The following is a 23,048-nucleotide window of genomic DNA, read 5'->3' on the forward strand; positions in this document are numbered from 1 at the left end:
TAATAGAGTTGATATGAATAGTTGACACCTTTATTTTGGATTTTTTCTCCTATTTTTGTATTTCTTTCTTGCCTCACCTTAACAGAAATGTATTGGCTCGTCATGTAAACAGGGAGCAATAGAAATAAATGTAAGCTGGTATAGTGCTTACCATTGTTTCAGTTCCATGGTTCTGTGTAATGGCTTGTGTTCACAACAAGGAAACAAATAGATAAAAGATACTCAACACCAAGTGGATGTTTTATTGTATCTGTGCTCAGTGTGGCTTTTTTTTGTACAAATTATTGCAAGCCTTTGGCAGTGAATCATTATGAGCAGTGTGGATCTGAAAGTAAAGCAGTATCTGTCAGTAAGGTTAGCTCTTAACTGAAACCTTAATTTAATTTAAGAAGAGGAAAAACTCACAACACACTAATGAAATTCAGAAAACCCCTGTAGCCATTATGAATAAAATAAAAATAAAATAAAACATTCAGTATAAAAGTCTGCTTCTAAAATAAACTCTGGTAAGCTTAATTCTTGATGTTATAGTTAAATAAATACTTATCTGATTAACTTTGGACTGGAATTCTTTGTGCTTGTATCTCTTGAGTCAGAGGTCATATAAACAAGTGCGTTGGAGATACAAAAGTGAACTTTGTAGACAATCTACACCTTGGCTTTATGAAGTCTGATAGCACTGAGATACTCTGGTCAGGTGGCTGAGGTAAAACGTAGTGAACTGGTGTGACATAAAGTGATATAGGGTAAAATTTTCAAGAGCACCTAAGTGATTTAGGTGCCTACAACTTATTCAAAGTCAATGGGACTTTGGCTACTATGTCATTTAGGCACCTTCAAAAATGTTACCCAAAGAGACCCAAACTATTAGAAAAGAATATTATGGGTGCGTGTATAAAATATACAAGCTGTCTATCCTTATGTACACCCCATGTACTTTTCCAAGTATTACTAATACATGGAACCCATACCAGTGCCAAGTGTCTACATATGCAGTGCTGGGCACAGCTAGACACTGTGCACAGGCATATACCTGCATCCATGCTGCCCCATTTTTGGTACAGGATGGCAGCACTACCATTGCAGGGACAGTATCCCAGGGACCTGTGTGTCACAGGAGACACTCTGGGAATTGCCTGGCTTTGTGTTGCTGGTACTAGATGCCACCTTCACACATTTGGTGATGGCACCTCTCACTCACCTCTCCTTTCTACCAAACTGTGTGGAAGACATAGAGCCAAGTCCATGATGATATGGTTCTGCTTCTGCTCCTGCTTGCAGGACAAATGTTCATGCAGGTTCATTCCCTGATACTGGATGGAATTGATCCAGGAATAGTTGAAATGCTGAAGAGAGCTGACAGAGAGATGAATGAAAATCCACTATAGTCTCATGGAACAGATATGTTGAATTCTGCGATTGCAGTGGTATGTCCATGGCTGGAATGCCACTTCTGGTTGCGGAAAACCAGCACAACATGGTCAGGCCACATCGTCTTGGAAACCTGGAAGGATGACCAGTAGCTGCAGGACTTCCAAATCAGGAAACATACCTTCATGGAGTTGTGTGAGGAGCTTGCACCAACCCTCCAGTGCCATGCCACTCAATTTCAGAAACCCATAACAGGACAGGAGGTGGCTACAACACCTGACAGCTACTGGTAAGTTGCAAACCAGTTTGAGGTTGGGAAGGCAACCTGTCAGGGTGGTGGCTGTATAGGTTTGCCAGGCTATCAATACTGAGATCTACCCACAAGTGATTGCCATAACCCAGTTCCCTGTAATTATAGCTGGATTTCAGAGGAAGGGGTTTCTGAACTGTTCAGGGGCCATCGATGGAACACACATCCCAATACTTTACTCACCAAAAGGGGCAAATGAGTATGTGAACCAAAAAGTTACAATTCATTCATTCTCCATGTCTTAGTGGACCACAGTGGTTGGTGCATGATCACTAATGTTGGGGACACGGGAAAAGTCCATGATGCCAGGGTGCTCAGGGGATTAGGATTGTATTGCAGGGGGAAAGAAGGGACTTTATTCCCCAGAAATGATGTGGTTATATACAGTGTTTCTGGCCTGACATTTATTTTGGGGCACCCCACAGACCCATTCCTAACTTGGCTCATGAAGTTGTATCCCAACATTGCTGATCCAAGAAAAAGAGAATTCAGCTACAGACTGTGGTAGCTGCAGAATGGTGGTGGAGTGTGTGTTTGGAAGGCTGAAAACTTGTTGGTGATACTGACGGACCCCTCTGGATACCAATGTGCCCTATGCATTTTGCATAATCATGGTATGCTGTGCCTTGCCCAACATATGTGAGGATAAGGGGGAATACTTCTGGACTGAGCGGGCACAGGACAGGCAGCCAGATCCCAAACATGTGTACACAGCTCCTAGAGGGCAAGGGAAATTTGTGGTGCTATTTGCTTGCACACCATGGAACAGTGGGGAGCCAGAAGGTGACTTTGGACTGTACCAAGGGACACCAAAGGACACTGTGATGCTACAGTGCTGCTGTAAAAGCTCAATAGAGCATTGCTATATAGTTGTGTTGTGGCATCCATTGGTGGGTTTTGATCCCTGCAGCTCATCTTAATGTACCGAATGAAAGCAGACCATTATGTGAGGGTTGTTCCTCCGGGTCAATACATTTGGCTGTGGTTTTGGTTTCGAGGGTGTATAAGCACTTCAGTGCCAGCACTGAGCAATCTTTTTCTTATATGTTAACAACTCTGTTTCGTGGTGCTCTCTGGGGAGTACTTAATCATTCTGAAAGTAACTGAAAAACAGTTCAGTAAGGTTTTTTGGGGGGGCTTCACTCATTCCTTCCTCACAATGTTTTCTGCAACTAGTGATCACAGCACTGATCAGCCGCTATGCAGGAGTACTCCTCTGGTTGCATGTCGTGACTGTTTGACGGGGTGAAGGAGGAAGGGTCGTAAAAGCACTGCTCAGTATCCGATATCGTCAGTGTTAATTTAGTTTTGTTTCTTTTCTGTATTGTCAGTTAAATTATTGACAAAGGCATAAAGACATTTAAAGTAAACTTCTCTGATTTTTCGTTCCGGTGCATTGGACAGTAACAGTTTTCTCAGAGCTTTGTTCATTGTCCTAAACCCTGCGTGCGCTCGCTCTCTCTCTCTCTCTCTCTCTCTCTCTCCTTTTGTTAAACATTGGGAAATTCATAGCGGCAGGGCGGAAGGAGTTGTGGGAGGGACAGAAAATTCAGTGTCTTTCTATGGCATCACTGCATTAGAAAGTTACAGAACTGATAGTCATTTGCTGTGCATCCTGCTGACCCATCCCAAACGTGTGGGAAATATCCCATTGATGATATTTGGAAAGCAAGGTGCACACACAAGTGAAGTGAACAATAACTTTTATTTAAAAGGTCTATGGAACATAGAACAAAAATGGTTTTTAACCGGAACTGCGTATGAATCAAAAACTGGATCAAATTCCCTAAGCCATGTGCAAACATTACTTTCAGTGGACCTGTCTCCTTGTCCTTCCCCTTCCCCTGACAAGGGGGGAGTAGCTGAGAAAAATTATGTGGGGGAGATGAGGGGACATCTTCTGCATGGAGTTTGAGGGATGAACACTGGCTGGGCTACAAGGCATGGCTCAGCTCATTGTTCCACACCTGTATGCTTTGGGGGGGGAGGGGGAAGGTTCTCCTGCAAGGGCTTTTGGGTGCCAGTGAAGGATGTTGTGCCAGGAGACCAGCATGTTAGTGTTGGATCAGCAGCAGCCTGCGAGGCACCTGGAGGAGGAGGTGTTGCCTGTTCCCAGACAAGAGCAGTGTCACCAGCAGCAGGTGGGACCCAAAAGCTTTCCACCACCAGTTGTACTAGTGACTGCATGAGTTCATGATACTCTGCCCACTGGACATACTCCCATTCCCTGTGGTATGACTCTAGATTCAGGAACTGGTTCATCAGTGCCCCACCCTGCCTAAGAGCCTGATTGTCCCATGCCCAAAGAAAGCAAAACTGTTCCTGACTTCTCTTATGTATGCCAATGAGCAAATGCTCCAGGTCTGTCTGCCTGCCTCTGCTGTCTCTGTAGTGCTGCTCCTGCCCTCCTGGCAGAATAGGTACCCTGTTGGCATCAGAACATACTGCTGAGTCAAACACAAGGGTAGCGTTATATTTAATTTCTCCTTTGAAGGAACCTAAGAACACCCTCTCCCCAACACACACACACAACTTAACTGTGCTCCTGAAGGCCACAATGTTGATACTTTTTAATATCACAGGAATGCAACTGTTTACAGCATCCTTCCTTCTCAGACAACTTTTGCAGCCCACAAGGAAGGAGCTGAGGCAAATAATGGTAAGGTTCCTGCAGTACTGTTACTAAAATGTTGTAATGTTTACAGTGCATCAAGGAGCAATTTGGGGTGGGGGTTGGTTCCTTTTGGGGGTACATTACCAGGCATCTATTTGTTCTTGAAAAGACAGGCATCATTTGGAGAACATAGCAGTTTTCGAGGTATTGGGATGGAAAAGAGCAGTGGTTTACCAGTCCCGTGGAGGAGATCTGGCCTCCTATGCCAGTGCAATGTTTCTTCTGAAGGTCACCTCTCTACATATTGCTGAGTGGAGGGGTTTGGAGAGCTACAAAGGTGGACCAAGCACATTTGCCTTGCCATTGAACCTGAACAACCAGCTTCAATCTCTCCTACACCAAACATTTGCTGAATTATGCTTACAGAACTGGGAGGCAATTCAAGAGGAAGTTCACTGTATTTTAAGCTAGCTGACCGAGTTCCATGGAAGAGGAACAAAGAACCACAAAGAACATCCACCCACCCCCTAACCTTCCCTGCATCACCAGAAAGTTCAGGCCCATGTCCAGCGACCAGCATTGGAAAAGGACAGGGAAATGCAGAGTCGTGCTGCAAGTGCATTTCCCCCCCCCCTGAATTTTCAGATTAACACCTCAAGCTTGTTACCTCTCCACTGTGAAGGGACATAGCACTGTGTGTGTGTCACTACTACTGCTGGCCAAGGGTGGTCAGGGACCTTTGCCTAAGGGTGAGGCAGCAAAAGGTTCAATGCAGAGATGGCCCTGGAAAACTATTGATACTTGTGACCTCGTACGCACCCTTAACCTACATCTCCACTACACTGTAGAAAGAGTACGAGGCTATGCCCCAGCAGAGGCATGCACTTACCCACACACCTCAGGTGTACTAGCTTTCTTGCCCTTTACTCTCTTTCAGGGACATGCTTTAGGGCTTCAGATGTGGACAATAAGGGGGTTTTGGCATAACAATGCACATGTAACTGTGTACAGTTGCAAGTGTAGACGTAGCTATATAGACTCACATCTCAAGGGGGTGTGGGTGTGGGTGTTTACATCCTTGCTTGGTCCATTAGCTGGGTTTGAATATGGGACTTTCAGCACTAAAAGTATGAACCTCCACTGCTTGAGCTAAAGAACCCTGTCTAGTAGCTGAGAGCTTTAGTGTATCAGCTTCTAGAGGGGGACAAAAACTCAAACTTTGCTAGTGTCATTTACATATGCACTATTCAAGCCCTCAAAATAGGAGGTGCATAGGCTTTGTGGTGCGCCTCTGCACAAGGATGGATTTCACCTGTATGAATTCCTGCCCAGCATATATATTATAATAATACATTTTAATTTTTTTGTTCCCATATGCTTCTGGATACCTTAGCAAAATATACATAATTAATACAAATATGAAACAGGGCCACATGCCGTAACAGATCTATAAAAGAAGACCAGAACAAAAATACTAGTAACCTCCATTCCACACTTACCGAAAATATACCTCTCACAAAGATATCAGCCCAGCACATATGGTGCCACCACAATTAAATTAAAAATAGAAAGTCAGGAGACTTGCTCCAAAGGATATCAAAATGGTTTATACTGAACCCAGAGAGCAAGAGAATTCTGAGTCATTGGTGGCAATCTGTGCATACCGGATCTCTCGAGACACCACTATGGTATCAGTCCCCAGTGACAGAGGACCTTGAGATGGAATCTATGGATTATCTCAGTGAAACCCTTCATTTCAATTCTGGTACCTTGATTCTACAGTGATGGACACATTATAAATGGCATAGATGAGATTAGATACTTTGGAATGGTGTCTATTCAGAACTCATTTGTTGTCACAAGCCATAGGGCAATAAGTTTCCCTCCGGTTGACTGATTCTACTATCTGTTGTTTAGTCATTAAGGGGAACACCTGCCTCCTGCTCCATGGATGCAGTTCAGTTGCTCTGGAGGATATACATATAGACAATGCAAGGGTATAGAGCCTTGCTTCTAGGCATAAACACAGTCTTCAGCCTGTGGAGATCGGGAAACCCCATAAAAGGGCTCATTGGGCCGTAGTAACCTCTGTGGAGCTGCTCTTCAGCCACTCTGCATCCTGGATGGAAATATTCCCCCCCCTCTGCTGCCCCAGACATTGAGCCCAGCATTTGGGCCTGGTGTAGTAATAGTAAGAATCTGAAGCACACTGGCTCTACGATAGGCTGGCAGTGCAGCCATCAGAGCACAGATGTCAGTGTAATGGGTGAAATCACCTGAGCAGTTATAATACAGCAGAACCCCGTTCATCTGACCTAACTGGGACTGGAGTCCGATCGGATCATCCAAAATTTGCATAATCAAGAGAATGGGCTAAGAGCTTTCTATCCATTATTTTAAAGACGCAGCGTTGCTTTTAAACTAGCTGACCCCTCCTGGAAAAGCATTAAAACATAGCCCCCTTCTTTATTTTCGGTATACATGAACTGTTACTTCTAGTAACCAGTACCAGTTTTTAAAAATGCAGAAATGATCATTTTAAGTTGCAACAACAGCAATACCAATGGTCACAACCATCAACAGTAACAATACATAATATGCATAAAGTATCCAATTAAAATACAATACTGTATATAGCCCAGTGATAGGTACAGCAGCACTCATGTTGGAAAAAACTAACAGTTTGCGTTGTTTTAGATGAAAGGGTCTCTTCTTCATTGCACGATCACGGAGTTGCTTCATCAACAACTGTTCAGTGTGTGCGCTGGTTGTTCAGTTAATATGGAAAGCTGGCTAATGGAGGCTTGGGTGAACAGGGATTTACTGTACTATAGCTGAAAGAAGCTGCAATCTATTCCTAGCTGATGGTCACTTTAGAGAGTTACCATATAAATGTACTGCAATGGAATAAGACTAGTACAACTGGTGTAGGTCATTCCAAATACCCTACTTTTCCTGCAATATCCGTGCTTTCCAGATGCCTCAGTTTTCCTTCTGTGATATATTTAATAGTATGTGGAACAGAAAATACTTTTGGAAATTTAGGGATAATGTTTTCCTTTACATTCAAGGTAACCTGCATACTCTCTTCAATGTCCAACATATTGTTAAATGCTTGGTGTTTGGATAGTAATTTTTCAATGTCATTTTCCATCTACATTGTATATGGAATATTTAAATGGATAAAAAGGGATGATCCAGAGCCATGAATTATTATTTATTTACTATTTATTAAGCACTGCAGAATGCAGAGAGGAAGACATAGTAACTATCCTAAGAATTTACAAGTCTGTACAATGAGAACTTTTCCATTCAAGTATAACAAATTACCTCCATATCTGGCTTTCTGAGGGAAGAATTGGGCACAATGTGTCCACCCCAAATATAACATAATTTGTGCTATAATGCTATATCAGCCTCACCCTTGCATTACAATATCACTTACATCTCCACACACTTTCAATGCCAGCTTTTTAATGCATGAATAATTCTAGCAATTGCCTACTGAAACAAAGATTAGACATCATGAAGTCATAACATGTCACTCTCATTTGAATTATAATATTTGTAAGAAATGTTTTTAAAAGATCTAAGTTACCATCATCCTCTGGATCTTCCTGCCCCATATTTGTCTGGGTTTTAGATTGTAAGTAGAACTGCAGGGGGAAGAATTCTCAATTTTGAAAAGTCCAAAAAATATGTTGTGATTTTTATTTTTTGAAAATTTCCCCCCAAAATATGTTGCTGTTTTTAAAACTAGCTTATGGAGTGGTCAAATACTTTAGTAAATTTGAAATTTTGCTTACAGCTTTTCATTAAAAGTTTTGAAAAAACATTTGCAATTTCTTTCATTAATTTTTGCCCAGCTGTAATTGTACAAGCACTTCAGGAACAATCTGTCTGATTTGTGCTTTGGATATGGTGCCAAGCACCATGCTCATGCTTAGTAAACAAATAACCATTAACAAAAAAATAATGATACAAACGTTCTGACACTTTGGGTTACGTGAGTATTCTGGGAATTGTGGTTCCATTTGTTTCCATTAGAAGTGTTTGGAAATCTAATTTAAAATAAAATCTCCTATTTAAGATTGCAAATCATAGCTGTAAACCTTAACATGCATGATAAAGCCAAAGAGAGACTCTCCCAAGGCATCCACTTGGCTGTGGTAGCCCTCAGGTCAGTCAGGTGGTCATGGGTTCTAAAGGCTATTTAGGAATGATAATACCAGCTGGGCTATGTTATCTCTTTCTCTTAATAACCACAGGACTAGATGGAAGGATGATGTGTGTCCCCCTTGTCTTTCCTCTGGCCAGATCACTCCCTTACCACGGCCAGTCAATCTCTATCCCCTCCCCCAGCATGGACCTTAGACTATGTTAAGAAGCATCCGTAGGGTATTTGTTGGGGGGGGAGGGGGCATGGAGAGGATGGTGATACGAAGATAGCTACACCCTCTTTCCATGTGTAATGGGGTGGGATTCATGCAAATATAGTACCTTCTGCATACAGATACATGGGTCATAATCTGGCCCCATGTACGTAAATTAGTACTAATAACTGAAAGGGCTGTATTAGAATAAAAGTGCAGATATGACAAAACTGTTAAATGTAATTTAAGGCTTTTCACCCCTTTTGTGAATGGGTGGGAAAATGTCACTTTTCATTTGTTTATGTTTTATTCATATTTTCCAGAAGTGTTTTTAATGCATTGTAATTTATAAAATTGAAAGTAGTGAGTCACAAAATAAGAGGTACGAGAAGAGGTGAAGTGGCCAATTCCATCTGATGTGGACTGAATGTGAGCAAAAGGAATTTTGAAATATTTGGAAACTTTGTCAAGCAATGAAAATTGCATAGGCACATGCCTATCAACCTATTAATTTTCAAAACAAAACCCCAAGAAAACTATTTTACATGTGAATGGGATATAAGCTGACCTGCACAAAATTCAATCTAAATAAGCTTCCAAGATTGTCACTATGTCTATGGTGCTCAGAAAGTCTGAGTCACCAGGTTGAATTATCACTGGGACTCACCGGCAGGTACCATCCAAATTTTAAGTTATCTGCTATTTTTGGCTTTTTTGCACACATGACTTTACAGCATGGGCAATCAGTTCTTTGTATTTATTAATGGTACAAGAAAGAATTTAAAGCTATCCTGAAACCTACATTCTCAAATTTATAGCTACAGCTAGAGGCCCTGATTCAGAAAAGCAATGAAGCATGTGGTTACCTTTGCAAAAGACTGTACTTAAGCATATATTTAAATTTAGTCATGCACTTAAATCCCATTGAGGTCAATTAAACTACTCATGAGAGTAACTGTCACCAATGTGAATGAAGAGTCCCAATCTGGCCCATAATTATCAGCAACATACTGTATCACCTTCTACACAGGCATTATTAATCTGGCATATTATGGTAAAATATTTCCATTCTCCTCCACATACCATAACTGTTTTACCATAAATGGCCTAGTAACAAGATATACTTATCAGCCAACTGCAAATGTATTAATTTCTCAATACATATATAACTACAGGTATTGATGCTTGAGCCAAAACTCTTTGAAGTCAATGGAAAGACCTCTGTTGTCTTCAGTTAGTATTGGATTGAGCCTTTAGTTCTTACTATACAACTTTATTTTTGTGTTTTTAAGGTTTAAAAAGTGTTTGTTTGTTTGTTGATTTCACTGAAGAAAGATACCTGAACACTATCTACCATATCTGCTGTCAAATATATTTAGTTTGTAAGGAAATTACTGTACACATGGGTGGGAGAAAGGGTCCATAATTCATATCACTTTTTTTATCCTTCAATTTTCAAGCTTCATATTTATACAACAGGGCCACGATATTTCCTTGTTCCATCTCTAGCCAGTGTCTCTCTCCTGTATGTAAATAATATCTCTATGTAATATGATGAGTAAGTTCCAGAGGAAGAAATTTTATTTGGACATTCCCAGTTTGGTATATCACCTTCCTAAAGGTTATGTTGCACCCAGGAAGGAATGAGGTAGTGTAGGGAATGCTACTTTGCTCTTTCCTTCCTTCTATCTGACCAATAGAACACAGAAGAAGGAAATGGTAAAGAGCTTCATGTTGATGACTTTTACAAGTATAATGACCTCTCTAAATGCTCACAAAATGAGGCAAATTTTTCACATCCACACAAATTTTTCATACATTTGTGGAATGGGCTTAAATTTATGTGAATATACATTAGGCTGATACCTCACCACCTTACTGCCTGGCTGGGAGGGTAGAACATGGAGTCCCTTCCAGAGCTGACATTAGTATCTCTCCATGACTTCTAAGGAGCCATGGCATGCAAGGATCCTACATTCAGCATTCCTTGTCCCTCACTCTGAATGCAACAAGGCTCTGGTCCCACCAGCCTGGAACATGAGAGTTCTGAGGTTGTTCCTGAACTAAAGTCCTCAATCTGCAACTCAAAAGCCGGTCATCAAAATATTCTTCCATTTCTAATGATTTTTTTATACTTCAATTTTTTTTTTTGAAAAGTTTATTTATAATCTCATTTTTTGAATGTTTCTACAGTTTTGGATTGTTTGAACTATTTGCATAATGTACAGCATTCTAACCATATTTTTCCTTTTCAGGAAAGCATAGATTTGGGTGAAATCATGTTTTCCCTTTGCTATTTACCTACTGCCGGGCGAATGACGTTAACAGTAATCAAATGTAGAAATCTCAAAGCCATGGATGTAACTGGCGCTTCAGGTAGGTATGCTTCTTTTCATTTAACAGCGTGGAGTTCTGGTCTGAAAAGTGGCTATATTAAAACGACAACTTCTTACTCAACAAATATGTGTATTTTGAATATGCTGAGTCATATCTGCTCAGTTTTGTGAAAAAATATGGGCTGGTTTTTTTCCTGCTTTTTCTTTTTATTAGCTGTGCAGAGACAACATGGGTCAGAAAGAGTGAAATGAGGATTCTGTTTCATCTTTTGCACGATCAACCAAATTGTTTACAAAGTTCCAAACAATTCTGTGCAAAGCCATTGAAAGCAATAGCCATTGAGGGCATTCACTGACGACAATGGGATTATGCAGGTGTAAGAGAGGGCATAATTTGGCCACCCCAACATTGATTATTTTGATGCTGAGTGAGATAAAACACTGGTTAGCTGTTAGAGTTCAGGCTGAGTTTGCAGGACTGTTGGTTGTTTTGTTTTGTTTTGTTTTGTTTTTAAAGTTGTAAACTTAAACTTGATACAGAAAGCACTGCGAGACAAACATGTAAATCCACAGTCTTGTTGTACCAAAGACACTTTACAGAATGGAACTGCTCTTCAAAAGACACTCCTTTAGTGGAGCATTAAAAATCTCTATATCCAGTGGAAAGTTTTGATTTAGTTGACATTAAATTGTACTTTGATATTCACCTACAAAGTTTTGGGGCTTGTTTGTTTGTTTTTTAATTAAGTTTTGCTTTGTTTTCTGGAGGGGTAGGACAATGGGGATTACTCTATCCTCTTAAAATAATAGCAGAAGATAATTAAAAGAAAATTAAACATTAAAAATGCGGGGAGAGATTTTCAAAGGCACACAACTCCCATTGACTTTCAATTGGAATTAGGTACCTAACTGCCCTTTGCACTTTTGAAAATCTCCTCCTTTTATTTTGTAACGAATATGTTTATTACATGAAAACTTCAAGAGAACTGGTTAAGGTGGAGAGGTCTAAATTAGAGCTACTGGCTGTGTGTGATGTGGGGGTGGGTGTATCTATTCTGTTTGCTTGCACCATTCTTTTGAGTAGACAGGAAATTGAAATTGCAGAAGAGACAGCTCTGGTTGTCTTATGTCACTAATACCTATACAACTTAGGTTTTCATGAATGTTAGCCAGCTAAGAATTTGCTGCTCTTTTGCTTTACATTTCAACTGCATTGAGACCAGTGTGTGAAAATGACTTCTTGTTACTCAGATCCGTATGTCAAAGTCTCATTAATGTGTGAGGGTCGAAGGCTGAAAAAGCGGAAAACAACTACAAAGAAAAACACACTTAACCCAGTTTATAATGAGGCTATCATCTTCGATATCCCTCCAGAGAATGTGGACCAGGTCAGCCTCTCCATTGCTGTGATGGACTACGATCGGTAAGTGCAATTTGTTCCCTGAAAATATTAATCTTCAGCAAGTGGTTACCTCACTATTGCAATTGATTTATTATTTTAACTGCCTGGTGTTTTAAGTAAATTCAGTGTCACTAAAATAACACTTTTGAATCCTCTTCTGGAGGATTCAAAGCTACCATGGCTTTCAGCATTTACTTCCATTTATCAGTGTCATTAATGATGGTAGAAAGAAAATTAAACATGACTGAAAATTGTCTTATAAATGTAACCCACATTAACAGTGTGAGTCTTTGTCCATCCCGTCCCCATCTCTCCCCCTCCCCCCCGACCCTGTGGCTACACCGTGTAAGGGGTTTGTAAGACTGTAAAATTTCCAGCAAATGGAGTTATTCCTTTAGCTCAAGCAGTAGGAAAAAAGTTAGCTCTATAGGTTTCAGAGTAGCAGCCGTGTTAGTCTGTATCTGCAAAAAGAACAGGAGTACTTGTGGCACCTTAGAGACTAACAAATTTATTTGGGCATAAGCTTTCGTGTGCATCTGAAGAAGTGGGCTGTAGCCCATGAAAGCTTATGCTCAAATAAATTTGTTAGTCTCTAAGGTGCCACAAGTACTCCTCTTCTTGCATCTGAAGAAGTGAGGTTCTTACCCACGAAAGCTTATGCTCCCAATACTTCTGTTAGTCTTAAAGGTGCCACAGGACCCTCTGTTGCTTTTTACAAGTACTCCTGTTCTTTTTATTAGCTCTATAGACACTGGTTAAATTCTTGCTGATAATTCAACCAGGGAATTCATTACTTCAGGTCAATTACCCTGGACCTGCCTACTTCCTGTCTCCATACAGAGGAGGGAAATACCCCACAACCGCATCGCCCACTTAAGTTCTGATATGGGCAGAGAGCCATCTCCTCCCATCCTTTCCCAGACAGTTTCCTAGCACAAAGGGAACAACTCCATCTCTATGGCTAAAATAGCCTGGGGGTTGCAAGTTACATTAGAGATGGATTGACAGAACAGTGCTTGAGCAGAGCCTACTTCACTCACACCTACTATTACTCATGAGCTCCAGAGACATTCAGAATTATAGGGGGTTGGGGGTGGGAGAATCAGCAGTAAAAACTGAGTCAATGATATAAAACCTGTGGTGAATTTTCCCCATCCTTTAGTTCCTACCTCACCTTAAGACAGTGGCTGTGAAGGGCTTAGGGAGAGCATGGTGCAGTGAGTTATACACCATCAGTCCTTCTATAGCACTCTTCATTTGCCGATCTCAAAGTCTTTGTCAAGGGGAAGATAAGTATCATCGCCTGTTTACAGAGGGAAGAAATAAGAAAGAGAGTGAGGAACTGACTTGGTCAAGGTCACACAATAGATCAATGTCGGAGTAAGAGCTATTAAGCATTTAGCTGGTGTTAAGATTTTTGCCTGTCATGGTTACACCCCTGAATGCCTTGACAAGAAGCATAGATCTATCTTTTATGTTTCTGTACCTGAGGTTCTAATTATTATAACAGACTAAAGATGAAAAATATACCTTAAGATCACCAGCTACTCTTGGGTCCTGCATGAACCCTGATTCCTCCAATTCCCACTCATCATCCCTCTCCCCACAATTTAAAACACAACAGCAAAACATGTAACTAACTAACCGGTGACACTCAAAACCTACTGACAACTATATGCAAGAAATCCATGGATCACCACACTCAGCTTCGTAGAGCCGGTAACCACCCCAAATACACCAAGAAATCTGTTAGCTACAGCCAGGTACTTAGATGCCACAGAATATACTCCAAGAAGAAAGTTTGGGATACACACCTTAACACACTTCACCAGACAAGGACACTCCACCAGAGAAGTTGGAATGGGCCACCCAAATACTCTGAAGGAACCTGCTCCATGCAGAAATAACCCCCACCCTCTGACTGCACAACCCTAGTTGTCACCTACCACCTCACTGGACCCCATACAGGGTATCATCAAACTACAACTCATATGCCATAGGGATCCCATCCTGAAAGAAATCTTTCCTGAACCCCCACTTCTGGCCATCAAACAACCTGCCAACCTCTCCAAGCTCATTATCAAGCAAGCTCCCTGCAGACCAGGACACACCAACTCAAAGTGGCACCAGACCCTGCCAGAACAACAGATGTAAAACCTGCAGACATATTTCCAGTGCTACAATGATCAACACCCCCCACAACATATCTTTCAAGATCCAGGGGTCTTACACATGCCTATCACAACATGTGGTGTACCTCATCCAGTGCACTAAATGCCCCAATAACAATTATGTGGGTGAAATCTGACAATCACTACACTCTTGAATGAACTCATGCAGGAAAATGATAACAGACAAAAACACTCTATCACCTGTGGGTGAACACTTTTCACAAAGTGATCTCTCTATATCTAACGTCTCAGTCCTCATCCTCAAAGGAAACCTGCACAACACTTTCAAAAGATGAGTCTGGGAGCTTAAATTCATAACTCTGCTATCACTAAAAATCATGGACTGAACAGAGACATAGGATTTATGGTTTATTACAACAATCTATAACCCACTAACAACATCCCCAATTGCTTTGCTTCCCCTTCCACCCCGCCTTCCTTTATCCCAGTGATTGGAGGGGTGTTAATGGGCTACTTCACCTTGAATGGTCCCTTGAAATTTGTGTTAACTACTGGTGCTAAACAATCTGTTCCACCTTGTATTTAGCTGTGACAATAAGTAAGTTTCCCAGACCTGAAGCAGAGCTCTGTGTAAGCTCAAAAGCTTGTCTCTCTCACCAACAGAAGTTGATCCAATAAAAGATATTACCTCACCCACCTTGTCTCTAATATACTGGGACCTACAGCCACAACACCGCATACTCAAAACCATGGTCAATCATTTGTATGTTATCCCTGTCTCCAACTCTTTGCCTGTTCTTTTGGATTGTAAGTAGAACCCTGCACAGATACCAAGTTTGTATCTGCATCCAATCTGCGAACATGGTCCATGGATATCCGCATCCGCATCCACGGATGCAGATATCTGCAGATATAAAGTGGATATCCACAGATTTGCCGGACTCTAATTGTAAGCTTTTCAGGGCAGGGCCAATTTCTTCGTCAGTGATTTTATAGCTCTTAACAAAATGATGCCCCAAACCTGACTGGGATTTTTAAGTCGTCCTGTAATATATATATGATTAATAACAATAATGTGCACACTTTGGGCATCTTCAACATTTTGCGCTAAACCAATCCAACTGCATTATGGTTCAAAGATGTTAATAAATCTATCTGCATTAAAAAAAGCTTTCTCTGCCCTTCTGTAATCCTCAGAGTAGGACACAATGAAGTGATCGGGGTGTGTAGGACAGGACTTGATGCTGAAGGACTTGGAAGAGATCACTGGAATGAAATGCTGGTTTACCCCCGTAAACCTATTACTCATTGGCATCCATTGGTAGAGGTAAGAAGTAGAGTATCTCTATAGCCAACTTGTTGCTACATCTCTCTGCTTTTAATAACTCATTTCCAAGAGCCTCTGAGAATCATGACATCACTAAGGTGGGGACCTTGTGGAAGATCCTCCACACCACTTAAACCTTGCCTAAGAGTTGTGTGTGGTGGGGGAGAGAGGGTTGAATGGCCAAGCAGGGATGCCTGCGCATACCTTACATACTGCAGAAAAGCACTTTGCACTGCCCTGCAAAGGCTGGTATGGAGATCCACTTTGGGGCAGGCCAGGGGTCAGAAATTGGCCCTGGGCTTCAGAGATGGATTTCACTTCCTCAGCCTTCCTGCACTCCACTTCAATAGGACCTGAAGTTTCTTATGTTTGTGGACTGAATTTTCTCTAAATAGCGGACAGTCAAAAGAAATCTATGACTCAGTTCATGTCTAAAGAATGCTTTTATTGATTTTTGCTGTTATTTTAATCAGTGAGGTTCTGATTTAGGGGTTTACTTTTGATCTGAAAGTGTCACTTCAGAAGTTGCCTTGCTCTGCTCTCAAGGTTTTGATATAAAGTTCTTTCAAATCTTTTTAGCGGTTACCTATTGTTTATTTTGAGATTACCAAGGATTGCTTAAAATTACTTGGGAGTGGTAAATGTAAATATTTCAAGGCCAATCATTTTCTTATCTGAAATGATTAGCATTAAAGAGAGTTGTGTAACTAAAATATTGAGTTTAGATTTCTCCATTAAGTAGGCTGAGTTGAGGCTACACACCAGTAGCCGCATACAGAGATGCTAAAACAGTCATTTATTTGAACCCTCTAATCCTAATTCAGGGAAAATTCTGTGTGTAACTGTGAACTTTGAGAAGATCCCCTTCAGTGTCTTAGGACCAAATCCTGCCGGATGCATAACACCCATTGGAGTCATGGCTTTAGGGCTGGGAGGGTGCAGGCTGGGTTCATTAGGCAGCAGGCCAGGATTGGGGTCATGGGGATAAATGTTGTTCACCCCTTCTCTTCAATCAAGCCTTGCAGATAAACCAGTTGAGAGCTGATGCAACCTGAGGCAGCACTGACTATTTCATGGCTCCCTCTACTGTGGGGAACCACCCTTAAAGAAGCGTCCAGGGCTGTGGCAGCTGGGGAGTGTCTACTGGAGCTACATTCTCAGGGAGTGTGTGAGAGAGAGGAAGCTGGAGCCAGAACAGTTCAGAGGGCACTGCACAGAGGTTCCTGGCCTCCTCCTGGATTCTCCAGCATATATGCACGGTTTGGAAACAGAACTGCAGCTCAGTAGATGGTGAAGCAAACCACACCCAAATGGAATGATTCAGGGAGAGTCCTTATGGGGTCCCCCCCAAAAAAAGTTTTCTTACCATGGTTAATTCTCCAGGAGGGTGTGTCCTGAGGCATAAACATTACTTCAGATTAAGTTTTCATTTTCTAAAAATGTCCTTTTCATTTGGGGGTACAATTCAGCTCCTCCTTTTGGAGAGGGTCCTTGTGACTCTCTCATCCTCAGAAATAACCATGATGAGTGGAGAGATCAGATTATGATTGTAAAACTAAAACTTTTCTTTCAGTTACCTGGCCAGGCAACCAGTTTTGATAGCCAGGGGTCTTGTTCATCACCAAAACCACCACCTACACCCTAGGGCACAAGAATGGATTCATCACATCCAGTGTCCAAGCTCCATGTCCATCACACCTACATTAACAGAAGGTTTGGCTTCCTCAGATGAACTGTATCCATATTTTTGTATTAAAATAGATTTTCTTCCTGTTCTAAGTCTTATATTACAGTTTATAATAATTTCTTAAGAATGAATTTCACTTGAGCCAAAATACTCCTTCCTTGTGCAAAGATATTCATTTTTCTCTCTGTCATAAAGTATTGTTTTGATACAACCTATTTCTTTGCAGATAGAAGGAAATCAGAGGGAAAAAATGCATATATACTAGCACTTGAAAACAAATGGAGCTTATGATGCTATTCCTTTTAAGGTAGCAAAATTGTCATATACAGCACTTACTTTGTAACTTGCCTCTAAATTATAAATTTTGCACTAAATCGTATATGACCATTAAAGAAAACCTTTACAGCTTTTGATGTACTAGAAAAAGATAATTCTAACAACATAATGTCCAGTTTCTCTATGATTGTCTTGAATGTTACTTTGCTCACTGTAGGCCTGCACCAGAGCCCACTGAAGTCAATGGAAAGGATCCTATTGAATTCATTTGGTTTTAGTTCAGGTCCTATGGACCATATCCTGCAAATGAATGCATGCAGTTGAACCCTTACAACAATCCTACTGACATTATGGAGCCAACTATGCAGTCTTTGATATCCAAGCTATTTTGACTGGATGCCTTGTTCGCATGGGATTGGTTCTGTTCTGTTCAGGGCCGGCTCTAGGATTTTTGAGAGCCTGGGAGGGAGGGGGAGACTCCGAGTGGCCGCGGTGCGGGCGCCGCTTCTCCCCCTCCCTCCCAGGCTCTCAAGTCTGGGACGGAGGGCGAGTAGCGGTGCGCGAGAGGCAGCGGAGGTGAGCTAGGGCGGCCGGGGCACATTTTTAGGGGCGGCATTCTGGCGCCAGCCATGCCGCCCCTAAAAATGTGCCGCCCCAAGCACCAGCTTGTTTTGCTGGTGCCTAGAGCCAGCCCTGGTTCTGTTCCTATGAATTCAATATGACTGGATGAGTGTTTTTCTTAGAATCAGGCTTCCAGTGAAAATACTTGTGATTATGAATTTGAAATTTGCCTTCTGTCAATATAGTGAGGTAAAAACTTAAATTTTACTACTTTGTAGAACATTCCTGCTAGTAAACTCAAGAATATCCAAGGAAAGAAAATACAAAATGAGCATCAGTTAAAGCTAGTTGGTTAAAAAACTGAATAAATACTAGCACGTTACTTTGCAGTATTGATCCAAGTCTAAATAAAACTAATAAAACAGTTTAGCTCAGTGAGAGAATTTGTACTAAGTACGGACAGAGAAAAGGCTGCAGGATTGGGCCCTGGGCTTTTAAAGGTGAGCTGCAATAGGAAAATTAATTAGGGGTGTTCCCTTTTTTTTGTTTTTGTTTGCTTGTTTCTTTTTGACATATAAAGAAAGCCAGAAAGGTTTTAGTTCAAAAACAATCCAAAAACATTTTAAAATTAGAAATGTATGTCCTGTCTACGCAGAAAAAATCTGTAATGATGGGAGAACTACCAAATTCTGACATGACAGGAGTCAAGGGGTCGCAGGCTGGAGGATTCTCTGCGACTTAATTTAAAGACTTCAAGGGAAAGTGGGTGGGTCAGCTTTTGTGGCCTGCATCATGCGGGAGGTCAGACTAGATGACCATATTGGTCCCTTCTGACCTTAAAGTCTATGAGTCTATGAGTCTATAAGAGAATGAAAATTGAGAGGAGGGGATTTTTACTCAGACTTAAAAAAATCTTTTGGGTTTGGTTGGCTTTGTTAATACCTATTTTATTTCAGTGACTAACATTTTGGATAAATGATTTATTTATAAAAATCCATCACCTCCAGCTTTTTAATTAAGATGTGATAGCTCCCAGTAAACATGCTCTGAGTGAGATGTCTATCATTTCCTCCAGAAAAACCACGGAAAGCTAGTCTTGACATTCTAGTAAAACCAAGCATAAAATAACTACATACATAAACACACAGGCCTTCTTTATATATTACTGAAAACAAAAACAAAAAAAAGGGACCAATGTTTGAAAAAATTCTTTGCAAGTCACCTTTGCTGAATCCTATAGAAACTGTTTCCTTCTAGAGATTTGGTCCTCTTGTCCCATGGTATTTTAACCCTCAAGATTGTATTTTAATAAATAAATATATATACATACAGCCTTGCAAATTTTTACTCATCCACTTGCCCTGGGCGAGTAAATTTTTTAAACAGGGGAGTAAACTGTAATTTGGTTTTCATCACCATCATCATCATGAGATTTTGTGCCTGGGCTTGTAAATTTTCGTGATAGTTTTGCAAGGCTGATATAGAGACATATATATCTGGAGAGTCAAAAACTATTTTGAGTATACATTTATCTTAATATAAAGTATTATAGGAAATGGGGTTTTGTGCCCTAAAAGTTACTATTTTGTAATGTGGTACTGTAACAGTTGACTGAATATTCTTTGCACTTTTTTGCATCTAATATCCAAAAAAAGCTAACAAGTTCACAATCAAATGTAGCACTAGTGTTCAGTAATGAACAACATCTTGTTTATAACTGTTTCATCATTTTCTATTAATATCATGTATGTTTTATTGTAAGTGGCAAGATAATTAAATGATCACTTTCTTGGATTTAAATTATTATCCAAAACCAAAGGAATAATAATCCAGTTTGTGCCCTCTTTTTTTTTTTTTTTTTTTTGTTCAGAAAATTATTAATAATGGCTTGTGTTTCCAAACTTGATTTGTGGGTGCTCTGACCCTCTGAAAAAACAGGCTGCTTAATTGGTGCCTACATATGAATTGAAATGCTTAAATTTAGGCATCCAACTTTCAAAAAAAGTCTAGCTGTAGATTATAGATGGTTTCTCATATCGTGCCCTTATCAGTGATGTATTTAAGTAATGTAAAGCCGTTTATTTTTTCATTAATCCCTTGAGTATTGATCCTGCAAAGTTAAGCCTGTGCTTCATTTACCATGTGAGCAATTCCATTCTTTTCAAGGGGAGTTCTCACAAGTTATGCATGTGTGTAGCTTCTTGCAGGATCCTTAGACTATACCATTTTTTCTGAAGACCACCATGTTTAGAAGTATACACCTCGGTCATAAAAGTTCACCCAAAGTGAAAACTTAGCAAAGAAAGTCTCAGTGAATGAATAAATAACTTTTCCTTCCAGCTTTTAAGAAACATAATTGTGCTTAATTTGTAGACAAGGTACAAAAAAATTGAAGAAATGTTTTGATTGCCTATATTTGCATATTCAAAATGTCATAAATATTATTTTGATTTAAACACAATCAAATTTAGCAAGTTGTGTTTGTAAAATATATTCCAATAACATCTGGCAATTTGAAAAACTCACATTTCTAAAAGCCTGAATTTATGTTAAATTGGCTGGGCACAGTAATTATTTTTCATAAGAATTTTTTTTGTACTACAGAATTTTTAATGCTTTCAGAACAGCAAACTCCACCGACGTACTGTATTTACATGATGGATTAAGTGGCTCCAAAAAAGTTGTTCAGCTCTTATATATACTTACAATAATACACTTTAAAATGGAAAAGCCCAAATGCAAATTTCTCCATGAGCCACTCTGGTCTCTTGGGTAAATAATGAAGTGTTTTCCCACCATACTAATAAGTTAAAAAAAAAACGTAAAACACAGTTTGAACAATGATGAAGCTGTCAGTAGGTCTATGCAAAAAGTTTTAGTGGGACTTGAAAACCAGGGTAGGTTTGGGTTTCTAGTGGGGCTGCAAACAAACATAAGCAGATGTTCACAAATCGTCATTGAAGCTGGGCTGATGCAGTTCACAGGACTGTAGATCTGCAAAACTCCACTGATTTGTCTCTTCCCTTCCATCATCCCAACACCTAGCCACTTTTTTCCGACAACCTTTTCTCTACCAGGTTTGTATTCAAGCAGTAGTGATCTGACGCTTACTTTCCTCTGCACTGCCTCAAGAAGATTTCTGGCCTTAGAATCTATGAAAGCCCTTCTCGCTCCTCCTCAATAGGTGCAGGATGGCTAAACCCATTATTTTCCTTCTTCAGGAAGCTGCCATAGAAAGCCTCTGACCTTTCTCCAGTGTATCATGATCATCAGAGGTTCAGGAAGCAGCATTACTCTCGCTTCCTTCCCTTCCAGCAGGCAGCCAGAGAGGGAAATGCACTGTCTCTGTGCTGCTAGATGTTAATATATGGAGATATACCTATCTCATAGAACTGGAAGGGACCTTGAAAGGTCATCGAGTCCAGTCCCCTGCCTTCCCTAGCAGGACCAAGTACTGATTTTGTCCCAGATCCCTAAATGGCCCCCTCAAGGATTGGACTCACAACCCTGGGTTTAGCAGGCCAATGCTCAAACCACTGAGCTATGTTGCTAGATTGAGTGGCAGGGCAGGGACTGCAGTAACCCATAAGTACATCAGGTCACACATTTCCCATCAAAATGGCTTTTTTGACTAAATGGAATTTTTTTCACAAAAATGTCCATGTTTGTTGAAAATTATGCTCTGGATGCCCCTAAACTTCTGGCTGCTAGAAGCTAGGACTGGCAACAGGAGGTTCATCACCCAATGAATTGCCCTGTTTTGTTCATTCCCTCTGAAAAATCTGGCACCAGCCATTGTCGCAAGACATGATGCTGGGCTAGATGGACCATTGGTCTGACCCACTATGGCCATTTTTATATTCTTATCTGGTTTTCATAAAAAAAAAATCCAAAAACTTGAAATACTTTTGGTTTTCAGTGACCAACTCCCAAATTGTTCAGTTTAAAACCAAAAGATTCAGAAGTAACATTTCAATGAAAATAAGCAATTTTAATTTTCATCAAAGTTTTCCTCGGGAAAAAAAAATTCCTAACCACTTCTACCCATAAGGCTTAGCAATTTGTTCAGTTTCCAGAGAATCCTTACCCAGTCATCCTTTACTCTTACTTTTGTACTTTCATTTATTTTCTGGTGGCTTTTATTTTACCTATTTGGAAGCCATGACTATCACTTTCTAGGGTGATGATGATCTAATTCCCAACTTTCACATGATTTAGCCTTTTTTAACCCATTAACAAAATATGTACCTAGATGGTTTATGGGATATAAAAGGTCTATGATGCCGCATAAGTTTCACTGGTAGATTTATACTTTACACATAAACGTTTTAAATCATTTTTTAAGAGCATAAATGTTGGAGAATTTGAGAAATTATATTAACACTCACTAGGGACTTATCTACGTGGCAAATTACTGCCCAACAAACAAGGGTGTTACTCTACAGTTTGCCATGGAGTAATATCCCATGTAGATGCTGCTACAGTGCACTGAAAGTCCCAGAGCATGGCTTGGTCTACAGTAACTTGCCATGTGGGAAGCCATAGCAGCATTACATATGTAACAGGACTATTTTAGTGTTTAAATAGCTACATTTTCAAAGGAGTTCAATAAATATGCCAGCAAAATTTGAGAAAGCATTTATCGGAGCACGCAAAAAT

The 23,048-nt window shown here is 40.4% G+C and overlaps 1 protein-coding gene across 1 annotated transcript in view; it reads left to right on the forward strand.

The window, feature by feature from the left end:
* The window catches only part of SYT10 (synaptotagmin 10), a 48,162-nt gene extending 30,652 nt beyond the window's left edge, over positions 1–17,510 (forward strand). Inside the window, exons 4-7 of the mRNA XM_065416149.1 lie at positions 10,924–11,044; positions 12,256–12,427; positions 15,736–15,865; positions 17,439–17,510. Coding sequence (XP_065272221.1) covers positions 10,924–11,044; positions 12,256–12,427; positions 15,736–15,865; positions 17,439–17,510 — 495 coding nt within the window. The remainder of the gene's footprint in view (positions 1–10,923; positions 11,045–12,255; positions 12,428–15,735; positions 15,866–17,438) is intronic.
* The last annotated feature ends 5,538 nt before the right edge of the window (positions 17,511–23,048 follow it).

The sequence above is a fragment of the Emys orbicularis genome, chromosome 1 (genome assembly GCF_028017835.1).
Source record: "Emys orbicularis isolate rEmyOrb1 chromosome 1, rEmyOrb1.hap1, whole genome shotgun sequence".
NCBI classification, from domain to species: domain Eukaryota; kingdom Metazoa; phylum Chordata; order Testudines; family Emydidae; genus Emys; species Emys orbicularis.